Consider the following 20,232-nt stretch of genomic DNA (forward strand, 5'->3'; position numbering starts at 1 on the left):
AAGAAATGCTCTCCATAAATATTATGGTAAAGCTGCTTGGCAAGTTTGGCCCCTGCCGTAAACTTCTAATGAAATAATTTTACTGCAGGAAATATTACACAGAACACGCTGAAATTTCACTCAATTGTATCCAGTGTAGGTAAAAAAATAAAGCTTCCCTTGATAGAGAACACTATTAGGATTGAGGCGTACGCATCTGGAAAGAAATGTGAGCTGATCTTTTTGTAGATTTTTGTCGGTCCACCAATTTTCCCACCTCAATGCACATTTTGCTTCGGGTTTACACCACCCGGTTATGAAGATTTTTAGTCAATGGAAAGTGAACAAACAGTGACATTTGTTGACAAAATATCCCCCTACTACGATTGCGCACTTGTATGAAAGGGAGTAACTAACTCAAAACGACCTTTTGCCGCGCGTCTCATTCAAACCCGTTTTACCATATGATACTCTTGATTACAGCGGCTTTTTTGTCTAATTAGGCTGGTCGCATATCATTCTTTGCAGAACCATCCTCTGGTACCCTTACACAGGTGTTGAGTTTACACAGACATTCAATAAGAAAATTTGTCGTAGAGAAGAAAGCAAAAATATGCCAGGACACTGCGTGCAGTGAAAGGAAGTTTATCCGACGTACTTTATAAAATGGCCCTATTTTTAAACAAGTAGACGATCCCTTAACGACAACAATATGCGACATAATTTCTAGACACAACCTATGCTCTAGCTATGTTTTCCTTCCCGCCAAAATGTACAACATATTTCTCATTTTAAGCAATGCAGTAGTGGCACATTACGTATAAAAATTGAATATTTCGGCCATGAGGACACAAATAAGTGATACATAATATTACCACAATTACTGCAAAGAATACGTCTCTTTTCCTACGAGGATGATTTGTCAATTCCTTTGAGTGATTTGAGCATATCGGGCAGTAGCCGTCTTTTAAATTTCCCGAAGCTTGTCTTTGGAATGCATTCTGCGAAGAATACTCCCCCGTGCAGATGCTTGTACGGCGCCAGTCGCTCTGCGCAGAAAGAAAACGTACACTGCTAAATTGCAAAAACTATCGAGCGCCAAAGAAAACAAAGTCTTTGCACATTAGTTTGACAACGTTTACTAAAATTACATCACAATACAGTCCGCATCATTGGCACTATGCGATGAAAGTTATTGTGTCTGAATGTGTCCTTCTAGAGTGTCTGCCGTAATGGCCACATTGTAGTATCTTCTCTTTAAGTATATGCATGGGGATATTAGCATTTTTACGCTAGGTTGAACAACTGAACGAGCCAGGCGTTCATTTGTAAGAAGTAGACTTCATATTTACTTTAGTGTAGATGTACATCCTTTGCAGCGACAATGTGCAGCGCTGTATGTAGTTATGAATGCGCAGTAAGCAGTCATAAAGCCTGCTGTAGCAAAAAACCTGCAAGCAGAATTTTCCTCGCGAGAAAGAAGTCCGGGTACAGGCTCTTTATGCAGCTGCGTGTCGCACGAGCTAAGCCGCGATACACCTTCCACCTTTGCACGACTCTGTCCCTACAATGATATCTAGTGAATAGAGAAAAATAAACAACGCGAACATTTCTAGCAGTCTCTAAAAGCAAATGCGAAGTAAAAATACACTATTAGTCTCTATTGGTCTTTCTACTGCATGACCTGCTTGATTATTACCCATCGTCTCAGGAAATTACAGTCGTTTACTTAAAATTCCCAGCCATGTATTCTGCGCATGGAGAAGCACGGCCCGAGCAGCAGCCTCTAAAATTATTTTATAGTTGAATGCCTCGCTTGTCCCAAGTTCTTTTGATTTGCTTCGCTGTGGACAATGTAAATGTGTAAACATTCGGCATTGCTACCACTTTATGCAGGTAGAGGTATCGAAGGAACCACGATAGACTTGTGGGAAAAGAACCGCTTTAACAAGGTGACAGCATTCAAAGTAGGGGTCTAGCCAAGGGCTTATGTCAGAGTCACCTAATATGGAGCTTCGCGTATGAAACTCACATACTGAGCCGCACTTTGGCCAATGTCCTCTCCCCTCCCCCATTTCGCGAAGTTGGCTCGCGCCATGATTTAAATGTACGATAATATTTTCCCGCTATTTTAGCTTTAACACAGTGGTGTTAAGGTTTTCCTACGTAAATCCTCTCAGCCATTGGGCGGTCACCTTCGTTAATAATATATCCAGTACCCACAGCGGCCGGCATGTGCTTTTGTGAATAGTTTTTGTGTCGGAACTTCTTTTGTAAACACGCGCCATTTCTTTTAGTACAGAGCTTTCAGGTGCCAATTCCTGCGTTAGTGCCGGCGTGCTACTGCGTAACTGAGCGAACGAACCTAGCGAAAGAAGCCAGCGAAAGATGGGAGGGAACGCGGAGGGCAGGTGGGGGATGAAAAAAAAAAGGAAGAGAGCAAAGAGAGAGCGAGAAGAAAAGCGGAGAGGGAGGTATTGTTGCGCACGGGGGGCTTTGCGGCGACGATGGTTACGAAATAGCGACAGAGTATCGCGCGTCATCTGTATGGAAACGAAGCGCTGCATGAGTGGAGGTCTATCTGCGGCCGCTGCTGAGAATCCGGCCCACGCGTCCTCCACGCGCTTCCTCTTGCGATCTCCCAATTAGCGAGGCAGTCGTGCCACACTTCGCTCCGTTTGTAACATGCCGGGCGAGACAGATCGCCCGCAGCAGCAAATAGATATACAAATGAAAACACATACATCTGCGCTTAAATGTCGCGTTAGGGATCATTGTATTCGTCCGCGAATTGTTTTCATGCATCCGTGCAATTGCGGGATTTGCTGGGCACAGTTTCAAACGAACCAATCGTGATAACAATACACTGTGGAAAATTGTAAAAGTTACGATCAACAAAATGTTCGTGATGAAAACAAAACAGTAACTGCTTGCAAATAAGGGCTATCAAGTAGCACACTGAAATAGTCAAGCAGGACACATTAAATAACGCCAAGAGAAAAAGAAACAATGTTTCGGTGAAAAGCGGAAGAAATTTGAACACATATTCTAATTATTCGCAGGACGATGAATGTTCGACATTAGAACTAGGCTGTCCTTGCTATTACCCACCAGCGACGAATGCTTTTATATCCTCGGCCAGCCTCTGGTCCCCGACTATGCCCTCTTTGAGAACGATGATAGCAGCCGGGTCATCGTCGGTGTCGTCCCTGGGAACTGGTAGCACGGCTGCCTCGGCGATGGCCCAGTGGGCGTAGAGGCATTGCTCTATTTCGGCCGGATTCATGTGCTTCGACATGCGGAACATGGTGTCCTTCAGCCGCCCAGCGAGGAACAGCCTACCGTCGTTGTCGTAATAGCCGAGGTCGCCTGAGTTAGCAATCAGAGTCCAAGCATAGTATCAGATATGCCTCTGGATCATGCTCTTCAAGCAGCGAGGCCGGAAATGCTGAATGAATTTTTGTTCGTTCAGAATCGTTCTTTCAAGATTCTGATTTAATTCTATCGGCTAAAAAGGCTGGTTGTTATTAAAAAAAACATCGCTGTTAAGCACGCTTCTTAAAAAAAACAGAAAGAAAAACTTGAACTTGATTTAAAGTGGTGCAGAATGATTTTTTCTGAACAATGTTTCAATTACACTAGTAAAAAAAATGTTACGCGTTATTGCAGCAAACTGAAGGATAATCCCTTTTGTTAATTGTGCCGACAAAATAAGGCGCCAACGGCTTATGATGTGATTGGCCACTTTGTGTACTTATTAAACAATTCTTGCGGAACAGAATAATAAAAGGTTGTATGCTTAATCTATGCTCACTTAAAAAAATAATGCAGTTCTCCTCCTTCTTTTCAGAGTCATGTATTATCACTGAAAATTTAACTAGTTTTGAGAAGACGCTGGTAATGTCCATCAAGTCAGAGGATGACGCTCGGATCATTTACTTTACTTGAACTATACCCTAAAATTAAGCATAAGTACTCTCCATAATTTACTGGCCAAAACTGAAGAGCTATTTGAACATTGCGTTGTTGCAACAGAATTTTCGTAGAAGATGATCCTGTGAACATGAGCAACGTAGGTTTCTAGTAGGGCTGGCTCACGGTCCAAACAGTTGTCTTTGACTTGGCTCACGGTCCAAACAGTTGTCTTTGACTTTGTTTCACAAGCGGACGCATTTGAATTCTTGAGTGAGGTAAACAAGAAACTGTTTTTCTAATATAACTTCTTTTAAAATGCCGCACACGCTATGAACAACAAGATGTTCATCTTTTCACGAAAAGCTCGACATTTTTCTTTATCATAGATGAGATATGTGATCAGTATCACGTTTTCCTTTGGCAGTCTCGTATTTGGCTCTACTTTAGATGCTCGGTTCACAACTTCAAGAATCAGAGGAACCAGTTTTCTGATAAGTGATCAACAGTTATGAAAAACGCTTGACATTTCACGAGAGGATGATAGAAGACAACCTATTTTACTTTATAGGAGCCACATATGTTTCTTCGTAGTCGTAATTTGAGTAATCACAAAGCCTACCTGTGTGTAACCATCCTTCACTGTCAATGAAGTCTCTCGTAGCTGCAGCGTTCTTGTAATAACCCCGCATGACGTATGGGGATTGGAAGAGCACTTCGCCGATTTCCATCGCACCCAAAACCGTTCTGTTTTCGGGATTAACAACCTATGTGAAAAAGAATGAATGACTTCTTTTGCATCCGGTGGCACACCAACACGTATGTAACAATACGTAATATGAAAATGAACGCATGGGGAAAGTGGGCCGCTAACACAAATGTTTGCTCCTCTTGCATTTTTCGGTAAAAGCAAATCGCAAAGTGCTTGTCGTCAATCTTTCTAGCTGTTGGCTCCCTGATATAGCACCGTTTACTGCTTTTGAATTTTTGTAATATTTCATGGAAAAAATACGAAGAGACACGCCCTTGAAGAATGCGAGAATCTAATTTTAAAAAGTAAGTGCAAAACAAAGCACGGGGAAATGACAACGACTGTATGCAGATATGGGCACTTCTAATTTAGACTTTAAAGAAGGCAGAGTCACTTCATTGTCGCAATTGCTCCTTCTTTCCATTGCTCAAAGATACAAATGTGCTATTCAGATATCAGTACTATCATATTTGTGTATTAGCGCTCTGGTCATATCACACTACAAGATAGAATGGGAGTTAAAAAAAGGTGTTGTGGTTTGGAAGCTATTTTCTTATTTATTTCTAAAAATAGATACAATGTCTTGCTTTTTATGTCAGAGGTTTACATGCAGTGTTTTCAGCCATCAGTATCATGCGACCATGTTTTGTATCAAATAAGCTGCGCCTACTCTTGCATATACATTGAACATATACATACAATGAAGTTAAATGAAGTTGTAATCAATGTGAACAAATATTTCGTGAGCCTTTAGTTTACGGATGCAAATTAGGCTAGATCTAGGTGTACATTTTATGTAGTCTTCATCCAGAAACGTAAATGGTGCACGTATGTTTTAAAGGGCTGAAAAAAGATGCGAAAATTTATCCGCTTATTTGTACTAAGCGCGGCGAGGGCACATGGTATAATCCATCAACGTGTATGTTGTGCTGTATAAATGCTCCAGGACCACGGAAATATAGGGAATCACAGAGAGGAGAATTATCTTCTTCGCTATGGTTGATGGAAACTGCGCGCTTCATAACTGGCGCGATTATCACCAATGACACTCTCATTTAACACACTGGCACTAACCAACTGTTAAGTGACACCAGCCGCAATATTGGAATTGAGTGTTGAAGACATGTACATACATCCACAAAGGTGAAATCCTGGAAATAGCAATCTTATATCGGGATATCCCTCCATAAATGTTTATCTTAATGCTTTGTCGGTGCTGCCAAATATACCTCTGCGCTCTATAAAAAGGGTTATGAGTGCTGACGATATGAAGGCACTACATCATCGAGTGCTCGCAAAGAAAGCTTCGCATTGAGATAAAACATTTTGAGCACGACCACCATTGATAAACTGTGAACTGACTTTCATTTTTGTACCGCAGACGGGAAATCCAACGTTTCCTTGTGGCAGCTCTCCCCTCGGAGGCACAGCCAAGAAGCCGCTGACTTCGGTCATGCCATAACAGTCTCGCAGTTCGTCAGGCTCGAAGATCGAAACGACATCCTTGGCGATCCTTTCCGGTAGAAAAACTCCTTGTGTGCGAAGCTTCTTCACCGTTGGCAGCCTCGTGCCGCTGGCTTTCGCCGCTTCAGCGATCTTGAGCAACTTTTGAGGAGTGCCATTTAAGAGGTTTACCTGATGAAAAAATAAGCATAGGTGGTTACACAAAGCTTGAAAACATTTGAGTACTATTAAGGACTGTTAAACAAGATGGACGAGCATCGTGCACTGCCACGTGCGCGGAAGAGGCTTTCAAAAATAATTGCTATGGTTGTCACCATAACACTTCGCTAATATTATTGGATTCATGAGCACAGGTCCAATGCATGCTATCAGCGTGATTATCTTGTTTGTGATTGGGTTTCTGAAGCCTTACCTTTGTGTGTGCGTTAACAACACCGGAAACGTTAAGGTAGTACGTCTCAATAGACGATGGTGGCGTGACGACAACTTCATCATGACCAAGATGGCAGGGCGACAACGGAATTACATTAGTGTGACGGCCACGGTACGGCAACGATGACACGATGACAGCGAAATTGCGACAGCTGTAGACCTGCGCTACTTCCGCTCGCTTACCCCACGAAGGTCTGACACTCCTATTATCATGTGCTAGAGCATGCAGATCCCTGACACGGTGCGAGTCGACCTGAGCGAAGGTGTGGGGATTCAGCAATACAAAGCGGCGCATGTCTACGAGAGACGCGCCGAGACTTTCAGGGATGAGCATTCCCCACATCACCATTCTATGTTGAGGACCAACGAGACATAGTGCCACTGCTAAAAGCCTCTAAACCTTGTGCGGATGCCAGTCCAGCCAGCGGACAAAGCACGGTGATCGACCCCCGCGAAAACTGGCAATAGTCTAAAATTGGCAATGGCTTAGCTCGGCTATGCCAGGATATACGTAGCAAAAGCTAAAACATAGCATGTCTAGCCTTGGTTAATCTTGATTGCAAGTGCAGGTTAGTCTGGTTGTATAGCTATGCTACGGCGTTTAGCCACTCGTTCGGCGCGCTGTTCGTCTATTTCCTCGGCGATTCGTTTCCTCTTATTCTCGTTCCGATGTCGATTACGGGCCTCCTCCTGCTTATCAGAATTGTCGCCGTACATACTGCCGCCTCAACTGTGGTTGCGGCGCACGCGAGCTCTGCTTTTCAATCCTCCGACGTGTTATTAGGCATGCGACGCAGCTGGCGCAGCGAGCGGAGGCGAACGCAACGATGAGGAACGCGTTGAAGAGGAACGCGGTGTGAGGTCATGCGCCTCCTCGGAGCACGGTCACGGTGAAATTGCTAGTTCGCGGCCAGTAAAGCTTTCGCTTGAAAAGTATTCGCTTTACAACTCAGAAAAGCCGACGAGGTCGTAGCCATTGCCGTAGTTCAAAGCTTAAATGACCGCACTCCTATTACAGAAGGTATTTTATTTTAGCAATTCAAGATGAGGGTTATTTAAACTTGAACTTTATGTCTTAGTTATTCCTGGTTTCGCTAAGAATAGATACTTTAAGTTTTTTTGTATGTATCTGGTGGCCGCAAGAGCCCACTAGGCTATGATGTCCTTCATCGCTTAATTGTGGCCAAATTGCACAGTTTAAAGTATATAAACAAACGTAGCCGCAAGTCCTGGCTATAAATGCACGTTTTGCATTCTTTTTGAAAATTTTTGTTTAATACTAATTAGGAGTAGTCCTTCATCCTACTGTAGAATGAGCACTACAGCTGCTGCTAAATTGAAAGCTGTATGACTGTTTGGCTCCCTACCTCGAAGTAACAACCGCATATAACTTCCTTGAGAACGAAAATTACCGGAGTACATACCACTTGGACATCGCGTTTCCAAGAAGAAAGAGCGAAAAAAGTCAGTTTCATCCCAAAGCAGAAAGGCTGGTCGATTATCAAAGTAACGAATAACTACGCGAACTAAGGCTCGTAGTGTTATCCGCCCTATAATTGCCGCTTTGTTGTGGCGATGCCCTTTCCGATGCTATTCCTGTTCGTGCCCTTCCCGCTTTTTCACTGGTCACAGCGGCATTCCGCCTGCGTTAACAATGCCATCAGCCAGGCAGAGAACGGTGGATGATAACAGTGGCGCAGAGCTGAACGGAAGGCGTCGCTGAAAAATTCAGGCCCAGATCTCTCTGGGTGGCCGCCAACGCTCGCTGTCACAACACTGGCATGGAGGAAAGCGAAGGCAGTGGGGCACGAACGCTGGAGTGCTGGCTCTCGCTTCCCGGCGTTTCCGAAACTGCACGAGCTCCAACGCCAGGTGAGTGCGAATACAGCTCGAGCAAAGTCATCAGCCATCTCGGCTCGCCCTTATCCATAGTGTTAGAAAAACTTATACGAACTCTAGTCCCTCAGCCATGGCATGCGCCGCACTCCCACATACGGCGCTCGGGCAGCGTGTTCGCTGTGTCGCGCGGGCAACCTTGCGCAGGACCGCACGTATACTGGAGGAAGAGACGGGCACTTTTTCCGTCTAGGGGACACTCGATCATGTGACCTACAAGTAGTGGGCGAACGGGAAGACGGCGCGCATTAAGCCACCATCCTTCTTGGGTCACCAGCACACGCTTGCCCTCAATCTCCAGCGTAATGGCATAGGAGCCGCTCGTTCCTATTACATAGGGAATTTTTACGAAACACTTCACTCAATGTCAGTGAAATTTCGCCCGCGGTATCCATGCAATTGCCATCGCACTAATTATTTCGAGTATGAAAGCTATGAAAGTTATACACAACGATGCTGCAGTTGGACGCTGGGTGCCGATGGAGTATAGCTCGTTACGAGTAACTAAGACGCGTAATGGCTGAACAAATCTAGCATTATCAAATGTTGCTAATTTTATTTGACTGGCTGTTATTGGTTTCAAAAAAATAATGGGCACCAATACACTCCTAATCAAGTTACACCGAAGATCTAAATATTAAGCGAGTTCTTGCTAATGTGTACCACTTTATGAAACGTAGGTATGTGAAAGGAGATTTAGAGTCATATATGCGTAGTAGAAGAAAGATGGCCCACCCAAAAAAAGAGCCGGCGCTGAAAACGTCCGTTCCACATAAGTCCCACCTAATAACTATAAGATTTTGCTTATATTGTCCATCTATATTTGATAGAATTTATGTTGAATGAGAATAGGAGTGGGATGTTTGCAGATTTCAATTGTCTTGTACAAATAGACATTTTTTCATGAAGAGTTTATAGGAGGCAGTGAAGCAACTTTGACGTTTCACATTATTAAACCGCACTTTTTCATACGAAATGACGAAACTGAATTAGTAATCTCACCTTGTGGCGATTACAAGCCTCGAAGAGATCTCGAATGTTCGTAGACTTGAGGAGCACAATTGTGGCTCCGGCAGATAAAACGTTGAAGACGAAAGAAAAGAAGAAGAAAAACGATATGTTGCCGCCTCCAATGGCCACATCATCCGAAGTGACCATCTCCAACACCCTGAAAAAGGCATTTCTGTGAGATTTATGCCAAGGTATTTTTTTGGAGAAGAGTAGCTAGCAAACTTATGAAGTACAGGATTGAAATGAAAATAATGAACGCCAGTATTGCAAAATTTCAAGATATTAGCAACGAAATTACTTTCCACCGCAGTGAAAATTAAGACCCGTGGGAAGACGGCAAGAACAATCTAACTTCTATGAGTTCGCTTAAATTCTCGACCACCAAGTAAGGCTATCTTACGCCAAACCTGTTCAGCTCATAACCTATTTTAGAAGTATTGATATATAAACGGCGAATAACTTCATTGTTTGCCGTCACTAGCCGCATAAGTACACAAAACTAACTTTCATCCTTTCGAGGCGAGATATTTGAGCATAAGGAATGCACAAGAGGTCAGAATCTCTTTAGCGTCATGACAGTGATTGTGGCTTGATTAAGGATTGCGTTGGAGCTAGTTGGAATAGCATGACTGGGATTCAGCGCCTGCAGAGGTAAAAAAAAGACGCATGACTGCAACAGGGACATGGATTCCGAAGCGCATTTAACAGTTTATTTCTGAAGAAGACAGGGGAAGAGGAATGGTACACAGAAACTGCAAAGAACAAGAAAAGATTGACAAAACAAAAAGGTGCAAGTTATGTAGAGCTTGCTGTTATGGGCTGAGCACTTCGCCTTGATTGCACTTTCGAAAATGACTACGTGTTTTGTGTGGATGTTCCGGATTTTCCTGGTCGCCTGGATGGAAGCTTGCATGTCGGGGTGCACTATCGACGGTAGTTTCCACATTTACACTGTTTGGCCAAGAGGACATTGCAAGCTTCTCTATTAATTAGTCGGAGCCAGTCATCACAGCATGCCACCGCTGTTATACTTTCAGAATTCGGAGTACCTTTAGACACTAACAAATGTAGAGCGAGCTTTCATTCGAATGTGATCCACTTGCAGAAGTTACGTTCCTGAAGCCTTTTGTTGTGTGCTTACTATATTGGGTGCACCAGTTAACTTGGACTAAGATCTCAAAAAAAAAAAAACATGAGCTCTAGAGAAATTGTACCGACTGCATAGTAGTGGCAGTCGTGTGTACTTACAGCCAGTATTTTTTTTTCATCACGAAGTATTAATTTTTGGCTTTTTTAGTGAACATTTTAAATATTGGTTGAATCGCAAACATGTCAATTACGGAGTTGTAGGGCACTTTAAATAACCTGCGAATCAAGCATTTATTTCGTGCTGAAGTTATTTTGTGCTGAAGCAGTGTCGTGCTTGTTTTTTCAAAGAAAAAACAAGAGCCCGCGAAGTACACGAAATATGAAATCGATGCGCGCTCGAGCCCCGCTACTTAAGCGCGTCCAAGATAACTTTGAAAGCTATACGGTTGCATTAGTTTATTGCCGCATCGTACAAGGCTTCGGCGTGTAGGATCGCTCAAGAGGTTTCGTGATCTAACTAGCGCGCTGCGATAAGCGTCAGCATCTGCGGACGCAAAAATGTTGTGCTCGATCATGAAGCCCTCGATATAGCTTTAGCCTTCGTGTATATGAAACAAAGCTACAAAAGAAATTTAACCAATGTTAAAAAAAACTGTGTGCAAAAGAGCACAAAAAAAGAAAAGAAAGCAGCTATCGGGAGAACAGAAAAAAGCTACTCAGGAGTTTATTTACATAAAAAATACACTGAAAGCACGTAAGGCGTCTCAGCCTCTCAGAAAGGAAAATCCAAAGGTGTAACTAGTTTAGCTGTTTACCCTTTGTGTCTCTTGAACTCCAGAAAATGGGTGAAAGAAAGCACTTTTTTACGTATATCTATCTTTGTCGAAAGCTTTTTTTATGTAAGGACGGGGTGACATTATGAATGTGCGTAAAAAAGTCACATTTTAAACAACTTGTGAGGGGTTATTTTTCCCTGCCACTTATAGTACGTGCTCAAACAGGTGACCATCTGAAGGAATACAATACTTGCTTCTTTCCAACACTTGTGCGGTTGCAGCTTTGACCAACGACGTTGGAATCTCGCGGCAGACTCTGCTTATTTATGCCGTTAGTGCGTCCGGTGTGGTAGTTTCGCCGCTATACACGCGATCTTTCACGTAGCCACAAGAAGTTTAGCGGTGTCATATCCGGCGATATTGAAGGCCAGGGCACAAGTCCGTGTCGCTAATTCATCGTCCAGGAAGAAGCTTGTCGAGCCACGCTCGAGACTGACTACTACTATACGCAGGAGCACCACCATGTTGAAACCAGTTGTTCCGAAGGTGCGCAAGTGGAACGTCGCAACAGATGTTGTTCACGGGTCTCTTGAGAATGTCGGTGACGTAGCGTTGCGCCGTTAGTGCGTTGTCAAAAAAGATGGGTATGATGATGTTAGCATCCAAAGTACCGCATCAAGCCACAGTGGTTGCGGGATCGAATCCCGGCCATGGCGGCCGCATTTCCATGGAGGCCAAATGCGAAAACACCGGTGTACTTAGATTTAGGTGCACGTTAAAGAACCCCACGCCGTCAAACTTTCCGGAGTCCTCCACTACGGCGTGCCTCATAATCAGAAAGTGGCTTTGGCACGTGAAACCGCATAATTAAATTTTAATTTTTAAAATACTGCACCACACATTAAACGACCACTGGTATTGGTGTCGTGTTTGTGCCTGCCAGCGGCGATTCGTATCACTCAAGTAGTGCGCATTGTGAACATTAACTTGTGCGTTTCTGAAGAAATTAGCCCCATCCACCCAAAGAATGTGAGTGAGAAAGTTCGTTTCTTCTTCACATTTCGTGAAAATCCAATTGGCAAAGACAAGTCTGTTTTCAAAATCTCGGCCTTCAAATTTTTGATGAAGATGTACGTGGTACGCGTGCATATGACCCTTTTTGAAGATCCTCCACACTGATGACCTTGAGCTCCCGGCCTCCGCACTGTCCTCGAGGACACTGCCGGGAGGGTTAGCAGCAAAGAATGCCAAAACAAATGTCTCCGCTTCTTCGAACTACCGTCGCAGTTCTGTGTCGCTTTCTTGTGAAGCTGCCCATCGTGCGAAGGATTTCGTACGTTCTAAGTATTGTTGACAGACTAGGGCGTCCTCCACAATGTCACATCCGGAATAACCTGGCTGCCTTCCTCTTGACACCGTGCGCCGCACCCAGAGTCCAGATCATTTAAGCCTTCTGATCATTCGTGAAGGGCATGGCTCTTCTTGAAGAGCAAGTCACTAGCGTGGTACCGTTGAGATCCCCCGTTATTATATATGCACTGAAACGTGAAGCAAAAATGATTTACGTAATTGAGAACAGCATATGCTGGCCGTACAGATCCGCGAAAATGCATTAGATGGACATAGCCTGCGCAAGGTTTGTTTCCACTGTTAAAGGGTACAAAAGGAACATACGTTCCGGGCACGCATATCTAGAGAACAAGATAAGTGCGCGAAATTAATGTCCTAAGTGCGCCGTCACCGTTTCCTGGCTTCGAAATCTGCCCCCTCCCTCCTATGGCTCCACTACGCTCATCATTGCGTCAGCGGCGTGTTCTCATGATGGCGCGACCATCACCTAGCGTGAAGCCCTGTATCGAGTAGCCGCCGCTAGTAAAGCCCTGTATCCGTGGCTACTTGCTTGGGAGCGGTTGAGTAGCGGCGCGTATTTCGTATTTTGGATGTCTCGCGTGCTTTTGTTATTTCTCAGTGGGACCAACGAGGCAAAGCTGAGCACGAAAGAAATGCTTGATTCGAAGGATATTTGAAGTGCCCTACAACTCTGTAATTGATATGTTTGCGATTCATACAATAATAAAGGTTTACCAATTAAACGAAATTATTTAATACTTCGGGATGAAAAAAATACTGGCTGTAAATAAACGCGACTACGGCTACTTTGCAGTCGATGCGATTTCTCTAGATCTCGTGGGTTTTTAAAAATCTTGGTCAAAGGTAACGGGAACATCCGCTATCTCTGTAGAGCTGTATCACAATTAGACTCCTGCTTGCGCTGTCGCTTTAGCAGTTGGACACTGCAAGAGCTGTAGTAATTGCTAGGTGCTTGCGAGGCCTACGTTAGCCATGTTCACAAAAATACCGAAGCAACACTTTCCCAGCTACTCCTAAACAAAACGGCCAGCTGATGAATTTATATGTATTTAGTCTGTTATTATTACCAGAGAAAAATAGTCAAACCTTGTTTCTTTGTGTCGGTTTCCTGTGTCCTATAATAATGTCGTAGTGTCACGACGTTAACAGAACAGTATGCGCTCAGCCACTACTCAACTATGTGTAAGTACCTTCCACAGTATAAGTCTACCTTTTAATACTTTATTATCCTGAGGGTGTTTCATGCCACTTTACGATGGCCATCTATCTGTCAATGCATTTTTGTATATAATTATTTTCCCGCCTTCCTAGGTCCCTGGTTAGTCTATGGGCTGATGTACTCATGGACTAGGGTTCGAAACAGCCGTAGCACCAATTTGGGTCACTGAGTACGCGCCAATGCATCCGCATGTGCGGCAAAAGACCGGGAAAAGGCGCGGGTAGGCATGCCCACGGGACTCCCGAAGAACGTGCTAGAGGGCTCGCGGCAATGTTGGGCCCGTACCGAGGCCCGCAGTTAACGTACACTTTCCAGAAGCACCTGCATTTAAAGTGGGTGGAAGTATGAACCAATGAGCAGTCGAGATAAGCTAGATATGTTTATAGTATTGGTGGGAAAAAAGACAGAAAAGTTTGATGCGACCGGATCCGTTAGAGGCATAGGTAATGGTACGAAGTAGGTATATACAGAAAAAAAATTAAGGCGATACATACAAACCGCTAGAATGAAAAAGAGTATAGAACATACATGATTAATTCGAACAGGCTGGGCGACTTTTTTTAACCGCTCCATTTGAAAGGAGGTTTCAATCAATCAATCAATCAATCAATCAATCAATCAATCAATCAATCAATCAATCAATCAATCAATCAATCAATCAATCAATCAATCAATCAAGCAATCATAATTTTCACCTAAATATTATTGTGTTCAGTATCTTGTTCCCAAACTGTTCTTTAATATAAAGTAGTAATTTCATTCTATTGTGTTTGCGCTCTTTGTTTTCATCAGAAAATAACTATTTCAACAAAATACCGACACGACATTACAGGGAGGAATTCAGTACAAATGTTACTTCGCTGATGTACTCGCACTGTACTAACGTGAAACAAAACAACAATGCCACTTTTGTTTTAGAAAGAGCCGTGCAGTGAATAAGTAATGCTTTGAAATCATACAGTCTTAAAACAAAATGTTTCCGTCCTTTACATTTGGCGGGAAGCGGAGTAATAACACTTGGGAAACGGTGTGCGGGGGAAATGACCGTACACCTTTGTTTACTCCAAGAAAACGTGCTCGAAGAGAAATCAATGGCTCCTAGTGACTGAGTTCACATTCCTTTTGTTAGTCACAATGAGAGGATCGCAATTTGCCTGAAGAAAGCTACGAGGACGGGCTGGCTTTTTCTTTATCCAAGGAAGGCATCAATATCTGCCGGGTCATCCGACTTGGTTAAATGGACAACCGTCGCTTGCGTTTTAAAGATGTTATATTAAAACCACTGCTATGCTCATAGTGAAGTGCAAGAGGCTACTCACTCCCTGCAGCGCATTTGCGTGAGAAAACGTTGCTGTTCCACTTCCATGATTTTCGATATGCCGGTTGTTCCAGATGTGTGACACATGATTATCACGTCATGTGGAGATGCATCAGGTTCATTATACTTGAGGCATTTACCGATGTGGTGGGCGTCCGAGAGGCACACGAATCCCGGAAACGATCTTGTTGAAAACAGGCCCTTGTGGGAACATAGCGAGAATTAAAATCGGTATCTACTAGGTATAATTTTGTTTCAATGTGTACAAACTGGCACTTGTTCATAACCTATATTTAGACAGGATACAAGATAAATGTGGGCACAAAAGAAGCCGTTCTGCGCGGCGCCCGTCAGTGCTTTTTCCGAAGTTCAAGATTTAGTTGTAGTAATTATGGAAGGTGACATCATTGCAGGTTAGTTCGTAAGATAAGTTTCTAAGCATGAAAGAAGCTAACGAATACACGCAAAATTACCGGACGATTGGCCGCTCGAGGCACTTTGCGTCCATTCGAGGGCTTCTTTCACGCTCGAAAAAACACTTTTATGTAGCACTTATTTAGCAACAGAAAACTGTATAAAGAATTTCTCTTACAAATGTTTTCTAGTGAAGCTAGGTGTTCCAGAAAAAAAATGACAGTGGAAATGAAAGCTTGGCGAGTTAGCGTAAGTTGTACTCGGTACAAAACCACGCGAACTTAACAAACCCACACAGAGAGGAACAAACAGGATCTACAAATACTGACTAAAAACTTTAGGTTTATGTGAAATAGATGAAATATGAGGACAAAGATACAAACACGGGCACCTGTAGGCAGGCAGCAAACAGTCATGTGCGTGAGCTTGCTCTAAACGGCTAGTAGAAAATTATGACGTGAATGATTAGGGACTATATTATCCACCTGATTGTTGTTTATACAATTTCTTTTCCAAGTTGGCCATGAACGGTGGCCTGGCACAGACTAAATTTTGTTCTTCCTTGGGATAGCCTTCATAGGTCACCACCCCACCAAGACCACATGTGAAACTCTTAAATGCGCAAAGCCCGTTCGACAGGAAACTGAAGAGGTAATGGCATGGTGAAAATACCTTGAACTGATATTTATGTTTGATCTCAATGAACGTTGGAGCGAACGTGGCGTCAGTCAAGACATGAGTGGCGTCTGAGTTTTGCAGGTTGGCCAGCAGTTCCCCTAAATGAAGAGAACGAGGGTATTGCGCTGTTAAACACTTATCCGTATTAGTACATCGAGCCTTGTGGGTACTTGTGTCTACACTTGCGTGCAATTTCAGTGATTTGCAGAACCATGTTTACGCTAAGTATCCTTTGAACCCTGCTTTGTAACCATGTTTTACGCATGTAGCAAAATGCATGTCAGCTGAGGTATTAAACGCCTGCATTCCCAACCACTCCGGTGTCCTTTTCTAGGGAAGGAAAAATTTCTAACTTTCTGGCTGTCTACAAGCAGATAGAGCTCAAAAAATCAGTCTTTTTTGCGCTTGTCCTGCAACTAAGACTAGCCGACGTTACAAAAGGCACCAATGCCGGCTTTAAAATTATTTCAATAGGAAAAAAAGATTACAAACGCAACAAATGTTCGAATGTGTTCGACTTCAAATATGGCAACAAGTATCCTTACTTCCTTCATTGGTACAATAATCACAATACTTTGCGCAGTCGAGTGCTCTCTCATTCAACTAAGAGCAACTGAATGCTGGCACGCATCTAACAGATATCCCACAAAAGACATCTGTGAAGCCATTTTGACACCCACTGCGCTATATAAGACTATATCAGCGTTTAGAGTCAGATTTTTATTGTTATTTAATCTCGTTAGACATGTGATTTCCCGAATTGTCATAGTTCATTGCTATGCGCCAAATAATACTTGAACGTGAGTCTTTTTTTAGCAGTGTATGTGCCATTGCACGCGTCTATAGCTTTGTATATCTTCTGCCAACAAGTTCCGTTGCCTCAGGGTATATCACCTTTTCTTCTTTGTTCATTTCTTCAGTATCATAATTTAAGCTAAAATAAATTCTTCCACTTTTCTGTCTATATCTCTTTTCACTTTTGCGCATCACAGTCTTCCTCCTTTCTTAAGCCATTTTTCCCCAACAACCTTGAAAGAAATCATGTCTAAGATATATCATGCATATATCGGATAAATCATTATTCAGTAATTCTGTACGTGAGCAAGGGGAATAAGGGGAAACGAGGGGCTAGATATTTGGAGGGACGATCATATGAAGGAAATAGATAAGGAAGCCAGAAAAAGCATAAGGAGAAACCACCGTTTCAGCTGTTTATCCGAAAGGCATCAATAATAACCCGACGCGTGAAAATAAGTGGGCGAAAAGACAACTAGCCGCATGTAGAAGCCGCACCGGGCAGAAAAATACCATTTATGTTCGGACAGCGGTCTGCATAAATGTTAACATTTGCCAAACGCGATATTTAAAAGGCTCCGAATTACAATAACCTGTATGCTGCGGCATTTTGCTGAAAACAAGCAACTACAAACAAATGTCCCAGTAACTTTGCCCTTACATTCATCTCACAGTTTACCTTCTCTGAACAGCACGTCAGACGTTACGAGAGTGGCACCCGTAAGAGTGATGGCGCACACGGCGATGAAGTTTTCGATGCTGTTGGACACGTGCGCGTACACCCTGTCGCCTTTCCCGATACCGTGCAGCTGGTAGACGGCCGCACAGCGTTCCATGCGCTCCAGGACTTCGCCGTGAGGGATAGTTTCGGAGTCGCAAATCTGTGAAACAAGAAAAAGGCACCTCTGTAGCGCTATAGTTTCCGACAAAATTTACTGAACAGAACTTCGGCACCATCGTCTATGCGAACTCCAAGCATCGTGCTTAGTCAGCTTGGGATTGATGGTTAATGCATGCGTTTGGCTAAACTTCGTCCTTCTGGCGTCAAATGGCAGTCTTATATTGCAAAAACTTTATAATTTTCAACAGAATTTTGCGTCACATATGCAAGAATTTGTAAGTATTATGCACATGCATACAAAGTTAAATAAATAAGGGCAGATTAAGCACAGCAAGTAAAAACACTAGTGTGTCTGATGCAGCGTGAGCCAATATAGAAACACGACTAGAGAAAACTATGTACTAACTGCTATTTCAGTACTAACTAAATATCCAATCTTCAGAGCGTCCTCTAGTAACTTTAGTAGTAACATTCCTTATCGATAATTAGCCCACAGCTGGGCATGATGGAATCCATCATCCCTCATCAGGGCAATGGTATGGACATGCTGGATGCCGGGCAGTATGCTGGGTGACGGGCAGCATGATGGGTGACGGGCACCATGCTGGGTGACGGCCCTCTTGCTGGGTGATGGGCCGCCTGCTGGGTGACCGGCAGCATGGTGGGTGAGGGGCATCTTGCGTGGTGACAGGCAGCATGCTGGGGGGCATGCCGGATATGACATGCTGAAACACAAGTGGAAATACTCCACTATGTGGCCTATATCATGGTGCTACAGTTCAGTGATTGCACAATCATAGCATCTCATCTGCACAAAACTCCATAGCATTGGCCTATATACGAGGGTGAAATGTCAAGCACATTTAATGACAGAACAAGAAAAAAGCAAACAAATGCAGCTATCCTGTACCATGCTGGGAAAAAATTACCTAAAGGTACTTCTATATCCCTTAAAATGTTGCACGCGGAGTATAATTCATAATCTGTATTGCACATACAGATGATAGTGATTGCAAATTAAGCTCTCTGAAAACCACGCATTGTAATTTTAAGATATCTCCAGCCAGCTCCACTAATTACAATAAAATAAGATATTTCTCACAAATTACCAGAGCATCTATGCTTTTAAGCTCTTTTTAAGGGCTATTTATTATCACAGTTTTCTTTTGTAAAGTCCAGTTCTATATTTAGCGTACTGCACAAAACAATGTGCTGGATTTGTTTTAATGCATACCTTCAAAAAAATAAATATATTTTTCCCATGAGTTCAATTTTTATTTCTCAGTTAGACAAGTCCACCACAACTACATGGCAATAAAGTGCTTAGTGAAATAGCCGTGCTCCTAATCTCCAAAAAATGCCTTCAAAGAATTAGAGCATAACGCTTTGGTTTTCTATGTGTATATAATGCAACTTGTTGATGTACAGTTGCATTCCGGCTACATAAGAAGGCCACTGCAATATTTGGGCTATCCTCCATTGCAGTCAATACAGCAAGATTTAGTCAAAATGTAGCATACTTGAATTCTGCTGATCAATACTGTACAAGATAAAGCAATAAAGAGAGAGAGAGAGCAAATAATAAGGGAAAGGCAGGCAGGTTAACCAGGACTGAGCAAGCTTCAATACTCCACATTATGTCCGAAGTTTAACATCCTTGCTAATACTTTGTTGCTTTGGCACCTATGCCCTAAGCACCCAGTCGAAAAATGCGCCAGATCATTCACACTATAGTGCGTCTTCAGACATGGGTGTGATGTGTCTGGTGTTTACGGTGTGCCTGGTGCTTACGGCAAGCCCAATCTGGTGTGTTTGACGTTGTGTGTTTGGTCTGCTCGCCTGGTGTTTTCTGAATCCTGGTGTGGCATCTTTTTGTTGGTGCCTTCTGGTGCGTTTGTAAAATTCTAGCATGCATCAAATATCCACATATACGAATGCCTCTATAAATTTACCCCAGTTTCATGCTGCAGTATGTACATTTACTATGGTAACCCATTAGATCATAATTATATCTAATATGGGAGGCAAAGAAACAGTGCAAATATTTACTTATTCAGTATAAAAAAATAAAACAAAATGATTTTGCTATGAAAAAAATTAACACAATATAACTAAGTGCACGAATTTCCTCGCACGCGCTCTGTTGCCCTGGCCACCAATTATATTTGTCAAGGCCAAATGCTGAGTCTGAGTTGCTTTTTATTTTTGACTAAATGACACGTCAGCCTGATGCCTAGAAGAAGCTTGTAATGAAACTTGAGAGTGTTGTGCAAGCTGCAACCAGTA

At 43.0% G+C, this 20,232-nt stretch overlaps 1 protein-coding gene across 1 annotated transcript; it reads right to left on the reverse strand.

Annotated features, from left to right (window-relative positions):
• Positions 1-885: 885 nt before the first annotated feature.
• LOC135899978 (uncharacterized) lies at positions 886-18,622 on the reverse strand. Its single transcript, XM_070526573.1, has 9 exons — positions 18,491-18,622; positions 17,785-17,986; positions 16,305-16,408; positions 15,220-15,419; positions 9,437-9,602; positions 6,005-6,277; positions 4,514-4,658; positions 3,091-3,348; positions 886-1,028 (listed from the first exon to the last, which is right to left on the reverse strand). The coding sequence occupies exons 1-9, from the start codon at positions 18,620-18,622 to the stop codon at positions 886-888; spliced, it is 1,623 nt and encodes a 540-aa protein (XP_070382674.1).
• Positions 18,623-20,232: the final 1,610 nt, after the last annotated feature.

The sequence above is a fragment of the Dermacentor albipictus genome, chromosome 10 (assembly GCF_038994185.2).
Source record: "Dermacentor albipictus isolate Rhodes 1998 colony chromosome 10, USDA_Dalb.pri_finalv2, whole genome shotgun sequence".
In the NCBI taxonomy this organism is placed as follows: domain Eukaryota; kingdom Metazoa; phylum Arthropoda; class Arachnida; order Ixodida; family Ixodidae; genus Dermacentor; species Dermacentor albipictus.

Coding starts and splice junctions, on each gene's coding strand:
- LOC135899978 (XM_070526573.1), bottom strand. CDS start 18,622: ATGCCCCTCACCCACCATGCTGCCGGTCACCCAGCAGGCGGCCCATCA. Junction 17,987..18,490: donor TACTGCCCGGCATCCAGCAT/GTCCATACCATT, acceptor CTTGTTTCACAG/ATTTGCGACTCCGAAACTAT. Junction 3,349..4,513: donor TGAAGGATGGTTACACACAG/GTAGGCTTTGTG, acceptor TTGCTAACTCAG/GCGACCTCGGCTATTACGAC.